Source organism: Arachis duranensis, chromosome 2 (genome assembly GCF_000817695.3).
Source record: "Arachis duranensis cultivar V14167 chromosome 2, aradu.V14167.gnm2.J7QH, whole genome shotgun sequence".
Taxonomy (NCBI): Eukaryota; Viridiplantae; Streptophyta; class Magnoliopsida; order Fabales; family Fabaceae; genus Arachis; species Arachis duranensis.
The window spans coordinates 82,967,109-82,980,189 of NC_029773.3; the positions used below are offsets into that span (position 1 = coordinate 82,967,109).

Sequence of the window (13,081 nt, forward strand, 5' to 3'; positions counted from 1 at the left end):
ATTCTTGTTAATTTAAATATCGGAGTTTCTTTCAAGCATTTTTCACGGTCATTCATTCGAAGATGTCAAGTAACTTTACCACTCAAACGAATGAATCAGAGTCTTTCATAAAAGAGTCTAGATCACACGTCTAGACCCATGTCACTTCAGTTTCAGATATTTTTTTGGAACATGCCCCAAATAATGAGGGTTAAAAAAGTAGTTTTATAATAAAAATTGTGTCTAATATTAATTAATTAAAATTTAGTTTTTTATCCTTAATATTTTACCAATCTCCTCACTCTATAACATCTTTTCCCCTTCAAAATGGATAGCTCAAGATCACTCAAAAGAGTCAAAAACTTTTTTTTATATAGAGTCTCGAACTATTCTTATAAGAGATCTTCCCATGAAAGTAGCCCATTTACTAAAAACTTATTGGTTCTAGGAGGACTTGAACCATATGTCGTTCATGGAGTATTTTTTTTTTTTTTGTCTTTATTGAGAGTCTCGAAATAGGGTTGGAACCTAACCATGTGCGTCAACCAAAGTTGGCTTGACCATCCAACATTTCCAAGCCCATTGTTTTGTTGTTCAAGATTTTACATATTCCTCATACCCAAGCCCATGCCAAACCAGAGAAAAAAATTTAAAAATAATAAAAGATCTCTATCAAAAATAAATAAATAAAAAATAAAAGACTAAATTAAAATAAAATACACTCACAAGCGATTAGTGCAGCAGTCTCCCTCTCTCGCAAGTGTCGCCGCCAGTCGACCGCCAGCTGTTGCCCTCAGCCGCCGCCCGTCGCCCTCTTTGTCTCTGCCAATATCTTCCCGTTCATCTCAGTAAGCTCCACTCTCGTATTTTATCCAATTGTACGTACCTACATACGTAGATAAATACATACGTGGGGGAGATTGAGAACCACTCTACTATTTGAGTGATTAAGAAAATTCTCGAAACCTTTGGGTTTTAACGATTTTATGTAAATCTGAAACGTACTTAGCATGAGACTTGTAAGAATTACAGAACAAAACGAGTGAGATTGTTGTGGTCACAGCCTCGCCCTTTACCTGTTTGATAAAATGCGTCAATTGAGCTGAGTACTTAGAAACTTAGAATGCTTTCTTCATTTTGTTAGGTTTTTATGTGCAAATGTGCAATCAAGGCCTGATTTCTATTGTGTTATTGATATGCCTTTTACTTATTTGTTATGGAGTACGTGTATGTGCTGGGATTTCTGTGTTATTTGAACATGAAACTATGTTATTTGAAATGAATAAATTCAATAATTTTGAAATTTTAGCCATAAATGAAACTACTATGCTATGGAAATTGGGGGGTGGTGATTGTAATGAAAACATGCTCTGATACATCAGAATTTATGTCCTTGGTTATTGTTCCCGAAATGTAATTTTGGAATTCATTATTTATGTTTTTTGTTTTTTATTGTGTTGTAGTTGCTGTACATCAGAATCTGGCTTAGAGATTGTGTAGGTTGGGTTAGAACGATGAAGCAAGTTGTAGGAATGGTGGTTTCCAATAAGATGCAGAAGTCAGTGGTGGTGGCAGTGGACAGGCTATTCCACCACAAAGTGTACAACCGTTACATCAAGCGAACTTCTAAATTTATGGCGCATGACGAGCACAATCAATGTAACATTGGTGATCGGGTTAGTAACAACTTTCTACTTACCTATCTAATTTGCAGTCCTTGTTTATTTCTTAAAATATTGAACTTAGTTATTAGTATTGTCTTTGTAGCTTGGGATTTTAGTATTTTAACTATAGACGTGGTTTATGATAGGATATTATGATGGCATTTGATCCATATAGCTGATCTCTCTTGGTGGAATAAGGCTTGGTAGTTGTTGTATTATTCTTATCACTTGATGGTTAAATGTTAATATACTCTCTAGATTTTGCAAGAAAACTTAGTAACAATATCTTTTGCTGTTGTTCTTTCAGGTTCGACTGGATCCTTCTAGGCCTTTGAGCAAGCGCAAACATTGGATTGTTGCTGAAATTCTCAAGAAAGCACGCATATATACTCCTCCCACCGCACCAGTATATGAGAATGTACCCTCCAGCACTGAAGCACCTCCTTCCTAAATTGGTGCAAGGTATTGAAAGAATCTTAGTTGTCAAATCTACAGCAGTTTTGCTGTTGACGTAAATGGAACTGGAAATAAAGTACAGTAGAGTCAGCTAGTAGTTTGATACCTTATTCAAGTATAGTAGAAATGGTTTATATGCATACTTTTTGCAGCTTGAATTTGATTATGCTCTTTTGTTACTATTAGTAAGAAAGCTTGAAATGTAACCTCTGGTGCTGTCATCGTCTTAGAAGAAATCCAAAACCCCATTTATTCTCCATTTTGAGATTCTGACATCATCTCTAAATTTGTTATGGCAGGAGAAATTTATTGTGCAGCGTTCTAAGGTTGATTAGCTTGTAACTTGATGGTTTGGAAACAAATCTTCCCCAATCTCTTTTTCACATAAGTATTGCTAGAGTTTAGGTTGCCAACGTGAATGTTTGATTTTTATTACCATCTACGCAAATGGTTTTGTAGTGTACTATGATAAAAAAAAAAAAGGGATAAATTTTTATCATGATTATGTTGCATATCTTTCAGAACATTTCTTTGGTAATTACATGTATTCACTTCTGTATTGTATTCACCTCTAGTTTCTCTCTAAGTAAAAGCCTAAGATTTCATATATTAACTTATTTTTACAGCACTTCTACCCTCCACCTTGAAAATCCCCTGTTAAGAAAAATAGGATTACCCATTAGAGCGAGAGATTAATGACATTGCAGGGAAGGCTTCATGGATAGAATTGAGGTTAACATATATTTACTCCCAAGAGTTAGGTAATATTACATACAACATTCTTTGATTTCTTATACAATGGGTATTTGGTGTCATGGAAGATATAACTTAAATTTAAAGGAAAGTTTGTATATAGTTTTACAAATGAAGGAGTGTCGCACATATATTGCCTAACCTCAGAGGAAGCCGATGTAATTTACCCCAGAATTAATTCCCAGTCTATAGGAGAGGTCCCAAAACAATCAAAGGCTCAAACCAGAAGATGCAAATTGAGCTAGGTAAATTGAGTTGAGAACAATGATTAGTGTTACTAACCTTAATGAACTGCTGCTAAAGATGGTGGATGCTATATGATGTGGTGTGTTGACCAACCTGAAGTCAGACTACCTTACTCTTCTGTTAATCTTGGTTTTGATAATATATAAGTAGATAACTTATGCCCTCTTGTCTGTCTGAGATGATAATATATCTATATTAGCTCACAATGCTAAGTGTCACTATCCAATTGAGTTCTTTAAAAGAAAAAATACCAACAACAACAATAACAAAAAAAACCATTTACAAACTTAGAGGTGGTGTTGTTGAGTAGTGCACTTTGGAATTTCTCCCCATGTGTTAAATAGAATGGTTCTCTGATTTTGAGTGTTTTGCATCGCCTTGTAAGTGGAAAGGTGATCATTTTCTATTTCTATTTTTCTTGAGCATTCATCCAAATGGAATAGATTATTCAAATTTCAGAGGTATGTCTTTGTTAATTTTTTAATTTTTCTTGTAAATTAAGCCAACAAACACACATTTCCATATTTTCTTCCCCTTTTGGTGTGGTCTTTATCCTGATCAAGCTAATCAAAATAGATTATTTAAATTTCAGAATCATTGTTTAATAATAAAAAAAAAAATACTTGTACAATATGCTCAGCAAACAGTTTTTAATTTTCTTTTGGCCCCATTCTTAATACCCAATTCTTCCATTTTTTCATTTTAAACGCGTCTATTTCGGGGTTAGACCAATTCGTTAGACGTATGGGGCAAGATTTTAATTGTTTTTATGGCCAAGCTTAAGTTCTTTCATTTTCGTGGCTCATAGAAATCATTAATGGAATCATAAGCACAGAAAAAAAAATACAAAAAGAAATTGCGTTATTATGTCGTGGTTAGTGTGTGGTTTTGTTTTGTTAGCTTCTAAGTTTGTCTTGCATGATTGAGATAAAGATGTGTAATTGTCGTGCATATAGTTCAACTCAACGATTTAATAATTAGAAAAGAGGCTTTGTCTTTGGGCATTGCCCAATTAAGTGAATGAACAAAAACGGTAGTATTTGCAGTAGAATTTAAGGTATAGGCCTCACTCATTTATTTAGTATGAGTGGTGTTTGGTTTGGGAAAAAGGATGGCACTTTAAAATTCTAGTCGTTTGGGATAAATATCATGGAGAAAGCATGATAACTAGAAGAGATGATATTATTGTGGAATTTATTTTGTACTAGTTCAAATTTATACATTTTGAGACTCTTTTTTCTCCCTTTCATGAATATGTTTTTTTTAGAGGATTAAGTAGGTGAAATTAAATTTTTAAAAAATGTTTTGTATATTTCGAAACTTTTTACTAAACATGGAAAAATTTTCACACCCACAAAAATGTAATAACATTTGTCTATAAAAAATAATTGTGGTCAACGAGGAAATAGAATTCAAATTTGTTGAACTAATTATCTTTCTGTAAAAAAACAAAAAGGGTGCTGAACTTATGATAATTTAAACTTCGTTTTGTATTTGTTCAACCAAAATCCACTTTTAGTTTAGGATTCTTTTTGCACCATTGAAATTCATATGTTTTTTTTTTTCAAATATGTAAACCGTCGAATACAGTGATTAATCCCTTCGTCGCTAATAATCTCTTTAAGGGACAAACACTAACCACATGATGCTTTCGATTTTCATGGTGGGATTTGAACTCTCAATCTCTTGGTTAAACAACTAAGTAATGAGTCACCAAACCACACTTACATAGTTAAATTTATATAATTGTAACAAACCTTTTTGAAGCACATGGAGGTTTCAGTTTGAAATGTCTTGACAATGATCGTGACTTCTTGTAAGTTTTTGTTCTAGATAGCTACCACATGCGTTATATATAACATAATTAAGGTTTAATTATTCTATTGATTTTTATAATTTTATTAAATTTGTAATTAAATTTTAAATTTTTTTAATTATATTCTTATACTACTTTTAATTTTATAATTAGATCATTTTTATATAAAAAATATTGAAATTAATGGAATATTTTTTCCAAAAAGCATGTAGTCAAATATTTAATTAGGTTCTTAATTGTGGATATATTTAATTTGCAGAGTAAATAATCTTATTAGGTTCTTAATTATAGATATATTTAATTTGCGGAGTAAATATTCAGTTAGTTCTAATATTTTTTATATTAAGAAAGACTTAATTATAAAATTAAACAGGGACAAAATAAAAAAAAAAGAAATCTAGTTATAAATTTAGTAAAACTATAGAGACCAATAGAATATTTAAACCTATGATTAACAATGTAGATGATTGCAAGATTTTAAACTTATTTAGCATACATAAATTTCAAGGAGAAATTTTCAGTTATAATGATTAGAAATTATATAAATAATTAAGTACTAAAGGCTGTAACAAATGTAGTAGTTGATGACAGATGCAATAACAAATGTTTATTGGTAGTGTTCATACCCTGGCCCAACGCAAAGGCCCAGGTCCAACTAAAAGCCTAATCTGAAGGATTAAGCCTAGCTAAATACCGACCTCCATGTAAGTAGTCGGTATCAACCACGACTTGGTCTGAAGAAGTCGGATGTGAGATTAACTGGCAGATAAACACTCATTCAAATGAGTAACCGCCCCTAAAATCTCTCTAACCGCTTCATAAAGCCATATCTTAACCTCCCCCAAGATAATGGGGACGGTTAACACCCTAAAGATACGGCACTACTCCAACGGTGGTTATTGGCTCACCACTATAAATACGCTGACACCCCTCAGGTATCTCTAAGTCCAATACTCTCTAGACCTGCTCACACTCTTGCTAACTTAGGCATCGGAGTGTCCTTACAGGTACCACCCCCATTCATCCACGCAAACAAGTCGGACGGAGCCTCCCGAGTTGCAGAGCCATCCGGAGTCCTCCTCCTTCTTACGTTTGGGCCACCAAACGCCATCCATCTTATTAATCTCCGGTTACCCACCGTAACAGGTAGTATATAACATTTTACACTAATATTATATCAAAATTAATTTTCTATGTTGATATTGTATCTTGTAATTTGGTAACCATTAATTTCAGTTAAATCAATAGTTTGGCTAGAATTTATTTTAATCTGCTTTTAATCTACTTCTATGTTGATACATAATGTTGATTCTTTGTTAAGTAATTTGAGTACAATGCATATTGTTGTTGTACTTAGTTTCCCCCCTTTGTTTTTCATTAGTTAACCCAGAGATTTGTTTATCCATAAAGATAAATTTACATGAAAGGGCATTACTGAAATAAGCAAAAATATTGAGGATTTAGTGATTTACTCACCCCAAAAAAATAATAATTAAGAATTAATGTTCTTAGAAATTTACATGTGACATAATATATGCTGATGTAGACAAAAGCTCCTTTTCTACAAAAAGGTTGAATTTTCTTTTTACCAACATCTCTTTGTCATGCTAATTGTGGTGATAAGTGCCAAGAATCATGCTTAGTTTCCAGCGAATATGATATAACATATATAACATAAGGAATAATGTCCAACATTTTTGTTTCTGAGAGTTGACACAATTGAGCAAAATAATTTCATTACATAGCATGGTTGTAGCATGGTTGTTTTTATTCTTATAAGCCTCGTTAATGTTTCATTAACTATTTGCCAACCCATTATGATTAAAGTGTATCAAGAGAGGATTAAATCTTCATCTTTTTAACTTTTTAAACTTTCAATTATAAATGTTTTAAGATAGAAATAGTGTTGTAGGCTTGCAGCAATACAATTAAATCATCAATAAAAAAAAAAGGATAATACAAAAGAAAGAATAGTGAGATTACAGTTTCACCCCAATAATTGAACATTGTTACAAAGAAAGTAATTCAGCAAATCTAATGACATAAGATGAAGTTGCAAGTGTAAAGCCAAAAATCTCCCCCTTTGTTTTTGTGTTACTTTTTTTCCTTACATTACACTTCACTCTTTGTCTCATCTCACAATTTCAGTTAGCAAGTCCCTCACTAATTTTGGCGGGTCATAGACCCCCACCAATATTAAAAACAAATTTATATCTTCTTTTTTCTCATAAATACCAACACAACTACCTCTCTTTGTCTCTCACTCCCTCACTCTCTCTTTCACTCTCTTTCGCCATTCAAAAGCTCTGCAACTTCACTAACATAAACGGTGCCGTATCATTCATCACACAAAACGACGCCGTATCACTCAATGACACCGTCTACGCTTCTCTATTTTCTCTTACTAATCTTCCCTTCCGCGCTTTCTCTCTCCTCCGACGGCCTCGCGCTTCTCTCTCTAAAATCTGCCGTCGACGGCGGTGCAGTCACATTCTCCGATTGGAACGACGGCGATACCACGCCGTGCCGGTGGTCTGGTATCGCATGTTCGAGCATCTCCGGGGAGCCTGAGCCTCGCGTCGTCGGCATCGCGCTTGCCGGGAAATCACTCCGGGGATACATTCCATCGGAGCTTGGGACATTAAGGTACCTCCGGCGACTCAATTTGCACGACAATGAATTCTACGGCGTCGTTCCGGTGCAGCTCTTCAACGCCACCGCGCTTCACAGCTTGTACCTCCACCGGAACAACCTCTCCGGTCCATTCCCTCCGTCGCTCTGCACACTTCGCCGCCTCGAGAACCTCGATTTCTCCGAGAATTCGTTCTCCGGCCACCTGCCGCCGGAGCTAAAGGACTGCAAGCAGCTTCAGAGACTGAATCTGGCGAGGAATAATTTTTCCGGCGATATTCCGGCCAACGTGTGGTCGGGGATGGATGAGCTCGTCCAGCTCGATCTCTCCGATAATCAATTCGAAGGTCCGATCCCTGACGAACTCGGCGATTTGAGTTCTCTCTCTGGCACACTAAACCTCTCGTTCAATCACTTATCCGGTAAGGTTCCGGCGTCGCTTGGGAAGTTACCGGCGACCGTGAGCTTCGATCTCCGGAACAACAATCTAACCGGCGAGATTCCCCAAACAGGCTCATTTTCAAATCAGGGCCCCACTGCGTTCCTTGGGAATCCAAACCTTTGCGGATTTCCATTAAGAAAATCATGCAACGGTTCGGATTCAGGCCGGGGATCACAGGAAGGTCCTGACGCGGCAGCACACGCGGGGACCTTCCATTCAGAAAAAGGCCTGAGTCCCGGCCTGATAATCCTGATCTCAGCAGCCGACGCTGCTGGGGTCGCCCTCATCGGGCTAGTAATCGTATATGTTTATTGGAAGAGGAAGGATGATGGCAATGCCTGTAGCTGTGCAGGGAAGAGCAAATTTGGCGGCAGCGGCAGCGGCGAGGAGAAGATGAATCTGTGTGCATTGCAATGTATGAATGGAGTGAAGAGCGACGAGGAGGAGGAGGAAGAGGAAGAGGAAGCGGGGGAAGGTGGAAGAGTTGAAGGGGGTTTGGTGAACATAGACAAAGGGTTTAGGTTTGAGCTTGATGAGCTTCTAAGGGCATCGGCATATGTGTTGGGGAAGAGTGGGTTGGGGATAGTGTACAAGGTGGTGCTTGCTAATGGTGTTCCTGTGGCGGTGAGGAGATTGGGAGAGGGCGGTGATCAGAGGTATAAGGAGTTTGCTGCTGAGGTTCATGCCATTGGGAAGGTTAGGCACCCTAACATTGTAAGATTGAGGGCTTATTATTGGGCACATGACGAGAAGCTTCTCATTAGTGATTTCATCTCTAATGGCAATTTGGCTCAAGCACTTCGAGGTTAGTTCTTTCATTTTCACATCCTTAATCTGTGTCATTTGATTTATTTTAGCTGCTATGGATTTTCTGAGAAATATTTATACATTGTTATACAAGATGTAACATTATCTTATATAAATTTTATACTTTATTTAATACTAAAAATGTATGTGTAATTGATATACTTTGTTTACACTATAGTAGAGTATAAGTAATTGATTGTTAACAACGTGCCTAAAATATCGGAGAGAGGCATGTTTTATGCAAGAATGGTTTGATGTATTGGTTTGGATTGAAGGAGAAGGGGGTTTGCTCTAAATTTTCATTCTTTCAATCGAGGGACATGCCTACCTAACCAAACATAGTAGGTTGTAATTGAAGAAAAACGTAATCACAATGATATTGATAGGTAACAATAATTAGGGGTAAAAGAAGACTAATGGTTGGCTAAAATTTTGAACTTATGGTCGAGCTTAGCCGATTAATTAATCATGCATGCATGGCAATTTGGGACTCAACTGCCACGTGACACATGAGAAGAGTTTAACAAACATGCATATAAACTATTTTTGCTCCTTTGCTTATTTGAATTATGGGTGCACTAAGACTCTATAATTTGTCAAACACCACCATTTATAATATCTTTTTCAACTTTTTAAATGGCTTAAATTTTCTTTTCTCATTAAAAACAAGTATTTAGATTCTATTACGTTATGTGAATTGTGAATTGACTGTGTCTGGTCCCATTTGTTTTAATGAGATAAAGAGATGGCACATGGGTAATTTTGTATTGTGTAGTAGATGAGGACATGAGGTCCAATCTTTTCAATTCCTGTGTATAATTTTAAATCATAAGAAAAAAAAATAAGAGGAAGAAAATGGGTACACCTTATTTATTTCTAAAGAAATGATATTGTACAAATACAATTTATAGTACATTTCCTTGCTTGGAATTAGAAATAGAAAGGAAGAGGGGGTTGGAAATGGAAGTTTCGTGTCTTCTTCATTGATGACTTGGACCACCCTATTCCATCAATTTGTCTGAGAGATGAAGTGATAGAACTATAGGAACACAATCATATTTGTTTGGGACCAAAACAGCTTATACATAGCTTTTAACCGCCAAGATAAATTAAAAAAAGCTTGGACATAATAGTTAGGAAAGCTCCTTCAAACTTCAATGTCATATTTGTTTTCTTTCAATTGTCTGCTTATTGACTTTTGAATCCCTATCTTCCTTCCTTGATCACCCTCTTTAAAGTCTTTGAATCGCATTTTGAAATTAGTATCTGACGTTGTGTCTTGTAAGGTGTTGTACTTGAAAGCATAAGCTAAAAGAAGGCGCAATTTGTGCCACTTTCTGCCTTCCATTCAGCTTAAACAAGGTTACATTTGTTAGTGGAAATGGGTGCCTTTTGTGGTTTCATGATTTGTTTTGTCTTTTAGGCTTAAACTTCCTTCCTTATGAAGCATAAAAGCATCAACAAGATTCATTAACCTCTTTGGTTCAACCCTGTCCCTATTACAACTTTTTCCTACCCTTTCCTTGCTTCCAATGCAACCATATGCCAATCCTAACATTGATAGAAAATATTTAAAGCCAGCATAAATTTGCAATTGGCAAATTAAAACTACTCAAGAATCTGCATTTGCAATATGTTCTAGATGTTATAAAATTCACTAAATTCATTGCTAATAACAAACAATTCACCTTAGGAAATTGCCTAGTACACTCTTAATCTAATTTGATTGAAAAATGTTTCTTTAACATCTACTCTATGATTTTTAGAGATTTTATGCAGTTTTTCACTTCAACGTTTAAATCTATTTATCTTTTGTACTTTTATATGTTCAAATAACATCCCTCGTTCTGAAAATACAGGGAGAAGTGGACAACCATCTCCAAACCTTTCTTGGTCAACAAGGCTTAGAATAGCCAAAGGAGCAGCAAGAGGCTTGTCCTATCTCCATGAATGCAGTCCAAGAAAGTTTGTCCATGGTGATATCAAACCTTCCAACATCCTACTTGACAATGACTACCAACCATACATATCCGATTTTGGCCTCAACCGGCTAATCAGCATCACCGGCAACACCCCGTCGACTGGTGGCCTAATGGGTGGTGCTCTTCCATACATGAACTCATCACAGAAAGAGAAGACCAACAATTATAAGGCGCCCGAGGCGCGCTTCCCCAGCTCCAGACCAACACAGAAATGGGATGTGTATTCATTTGGGATTGTTCTGCTTGAATTGCTAACTGGCAGGACGCCGGAATCTTCTCCGACGACTTCAACTTCTTCTGTGGAAGTTCCTGATTTGGTGAGGTGGGTAAGGAAAGGCTTTGAACAAGAGAGTCCCTTGTCCGAAATGGTTGATCCATCATTGCTACAAGAAGTGCGTGTAAAGAAAGAAGTGTTGGCTGTTTTTCATGTAGCATTAGCATGCACTGAAGGTGACCCTGAAGTTAGGCCTAGAATGAAAACTGTCTCTGAAAATCTTGAAAGGATTGGATCATAGTAAGATTCCAATGGTAAGAGAATTCAGACCTAGTTGCATGAACACAAGTTTAACACACCATTTCTTAAGTACACTATGCAATAAAAGTGAGTGCTGCTAATTTCATTTAATATTCTTTCACTGTTTATAGATCCTATCAATTTTTATGTGTGTGCTTGAAAAAGAGTGTGTTAAATTTGTATCTATAATAATTTTCAAGAGGATGAAGGTGCATTTGACTTGAAGATCAAGATACGTGTAATATTTGTGGTGGTCATGAGAAGATTTTTCTTTTATGATTGGGATATTGAGAATTTGAGATGGTGATGCAATTTTTTACCATCTTGGATTGATTAGGCACTTAACTTGTTGTGTGGTACTGAAGCAATTTTTGGAGAGCTGTAACTATCAAGGTCTCTCTTCATTCTTATTCTTTTTTGGTGGAATATCAGTAAAGTTTTGGATATTATTTAAATTTTGTCTGGTCTCATTGCTTGCATCCTGAACATGATTACAATGATACCATGATTAACTCCATGCATTATGATTTGAGTTGGCAGATCAATTCAGCATCATGTTGTGCCACTGTTTGATTTGATTAACACTTTTAATTGATTTTGCTAAGATGATTCTACAAATATGAAAGAGAAGAAAAAGGAAAATTTTTTCTGACCTTGAGCATTAATTGAGACTAGTTATTTTTTACAAAATAAACTTGGTCTGTGAATATCAAATTTTAAGAAAGTGTGTTACTATGGTGTCTAACTTTTTTTAACTATGGAATACAAAAATAAAAGTAAGGTCTATTTTTGCCTCTTTCAACTTTTAGGCAAATGAAACACCCATGTGTTAGGCACCTTAGAATTTCCCTTTTAAGAAATACAGCAGTTTACTATTTTCATTTCCTTCAATTGATTATTGGTTGATAATTAAGAGTACAAATAGAAGTTATATTTCAACTTTAATGCTGGTTGATGTAGTAGGTGATTTTGTATTTTTGTTTTCAATTTGTAGAGTCCTAGACTCCTAGTAGCTTAATTTGACAGGTCCAAAGAATGCTAATAGAAGTCTCTTGTCTCTTCTACGATTTCTTTTTCCTTTTTGTGTATTGTCTCTTCTTGGATTTATTCTGCATAACATGTTTTTGCTTTCGAAAAATAATTAAAAGTATTAATTTATCCTGTTAATTATTTTTTTTAATTTTTAAATTAAAAAGTTTTAAACTTTTTATTTGTTTTGATATTTTAAAAAATAACATATTTTAAAATTTTTAACTCTTTTGAGTATTAAAAGAATAATAGGATGAATAAATTAGAATTCCCAATCATTATTCTCTTGTTTTTATTTTTTATTTTTTTCTATAGATCAAATATTTTCAGCACACTTTCATTTTCATACAGCCACTTAATTGTTTTTGTTTTCCGTACATTGTCACTTAGTTTTTTTAGGGGTATGTCTAAAACGAGCTCAACAATTATGTGTTTATTGAATGAGCTATATTTATATAGGCCATTAGATTTTATTAGATAAAAATCAAAGGCTAATATAAAAGAAGAGTATTGATGGACTTTAATAAATATAGAATATCCTAATACATAAATAAATGTTTTAAATAGCAATACTTTAATACACAATAATTTAAACGACAACAGAATCTTTTATTTTTAAATAATTAAATATAAAATATATGAGTATTTTTTATTTAATAAAATTAATTATTGCAAAAAAAATTTATAATATTAAAAAATTATATTAAAATAATATTTTAAACTATAACTAACATAAAACTATAAAATCATTAAAATTTATTT

The 13,081-nt window shown here is 34.7% G+C and overlaps 2 protein-coding genes across 2 annotated transcripts; both read left to right on the plus strand.

The window, feature by feature from the left end:
- The first annotated feature begins 691 nt into the window (after positions 1 to 691).
- On the plus strand, positions 692 to 2,705 carry LOC107475377 (uncharacterized). Its single transcript, XM_016095006.3, has 4 exons — positions 692 to 827; positions 1,443 to 1,655; positions 1,951 to 2,105; positions 2,399 to 2,705. The coding sequence occupies exons 2-3, from the start codon at positions 1,494 to 1,496 to the stop codon at positions 2,092 to 2,094; spliced, it is 306 nt and encodes a 101-aa protein (XP_015950492.1). The 5' UTR covers positions 692 to 827; positions 1,443 to 1,493; the 3' UTR covers positions 2,095 to 2,105; positions 2,399 to 2,705.
- A 4,448-nt stretch (positions 2,706 to 7,153) lies between these two features.
- LOC107475376 (receptor protein kinase-like protein ZAR1) lies at positions 7,154 to 11,401 on the plus strand. The gene is made up of 2 exons (XM_016095005.3): positions 7,154 to 8,792; positions 10,654 to 11,401. The coding sequence occupies exons 1-2, from the start codon at positions 7,286 to 7,288 to the stop codon at positions 11,289 to 11,291; spliced, it is 2,145 nt and encodes a 714-aa protein (XP_015950491.1). The 5' UTR covers positions 7,154 to 7,285; the 3' UTR covers positions 11,292 to 11,401.
- Positions 11,402 to 13,081: the final 1,680 nt, after the last annotated feature.

Excerpts from the sequence above, each read along its gene's own strand:
- LOC107475377 (XM_016095006.3), top strand. The coding sequence starts at position 1,494 with ATGAAGCAAGTTGTAGGAATGGTGGTTTCCAATAAGATGCAGAAGTCA. Across the intron at positions 1,656-1,950 it reads AATGTAACATTGGTGATCGG|GTTCGACTGGATCCTTCTAG; the intron begins GTTAGTAACAAC and ends TTGTTCTTTCAG.
- LOC107475376 (XM_016095005.3), top strand. The coding sequence starts at position 7,286 with ATGACACCGTCTACGCTTCTCTATTTTCTCTTACTAATCTTCCCTTCC. Across the intron at positions 8,793-10,653 it reads TTTGGCTCAAGCACTTCGAG|GGAGAAGTGGACAACCATCT; the intron begins GTTAGTTCTTTC and ends CTGAAAATACAG.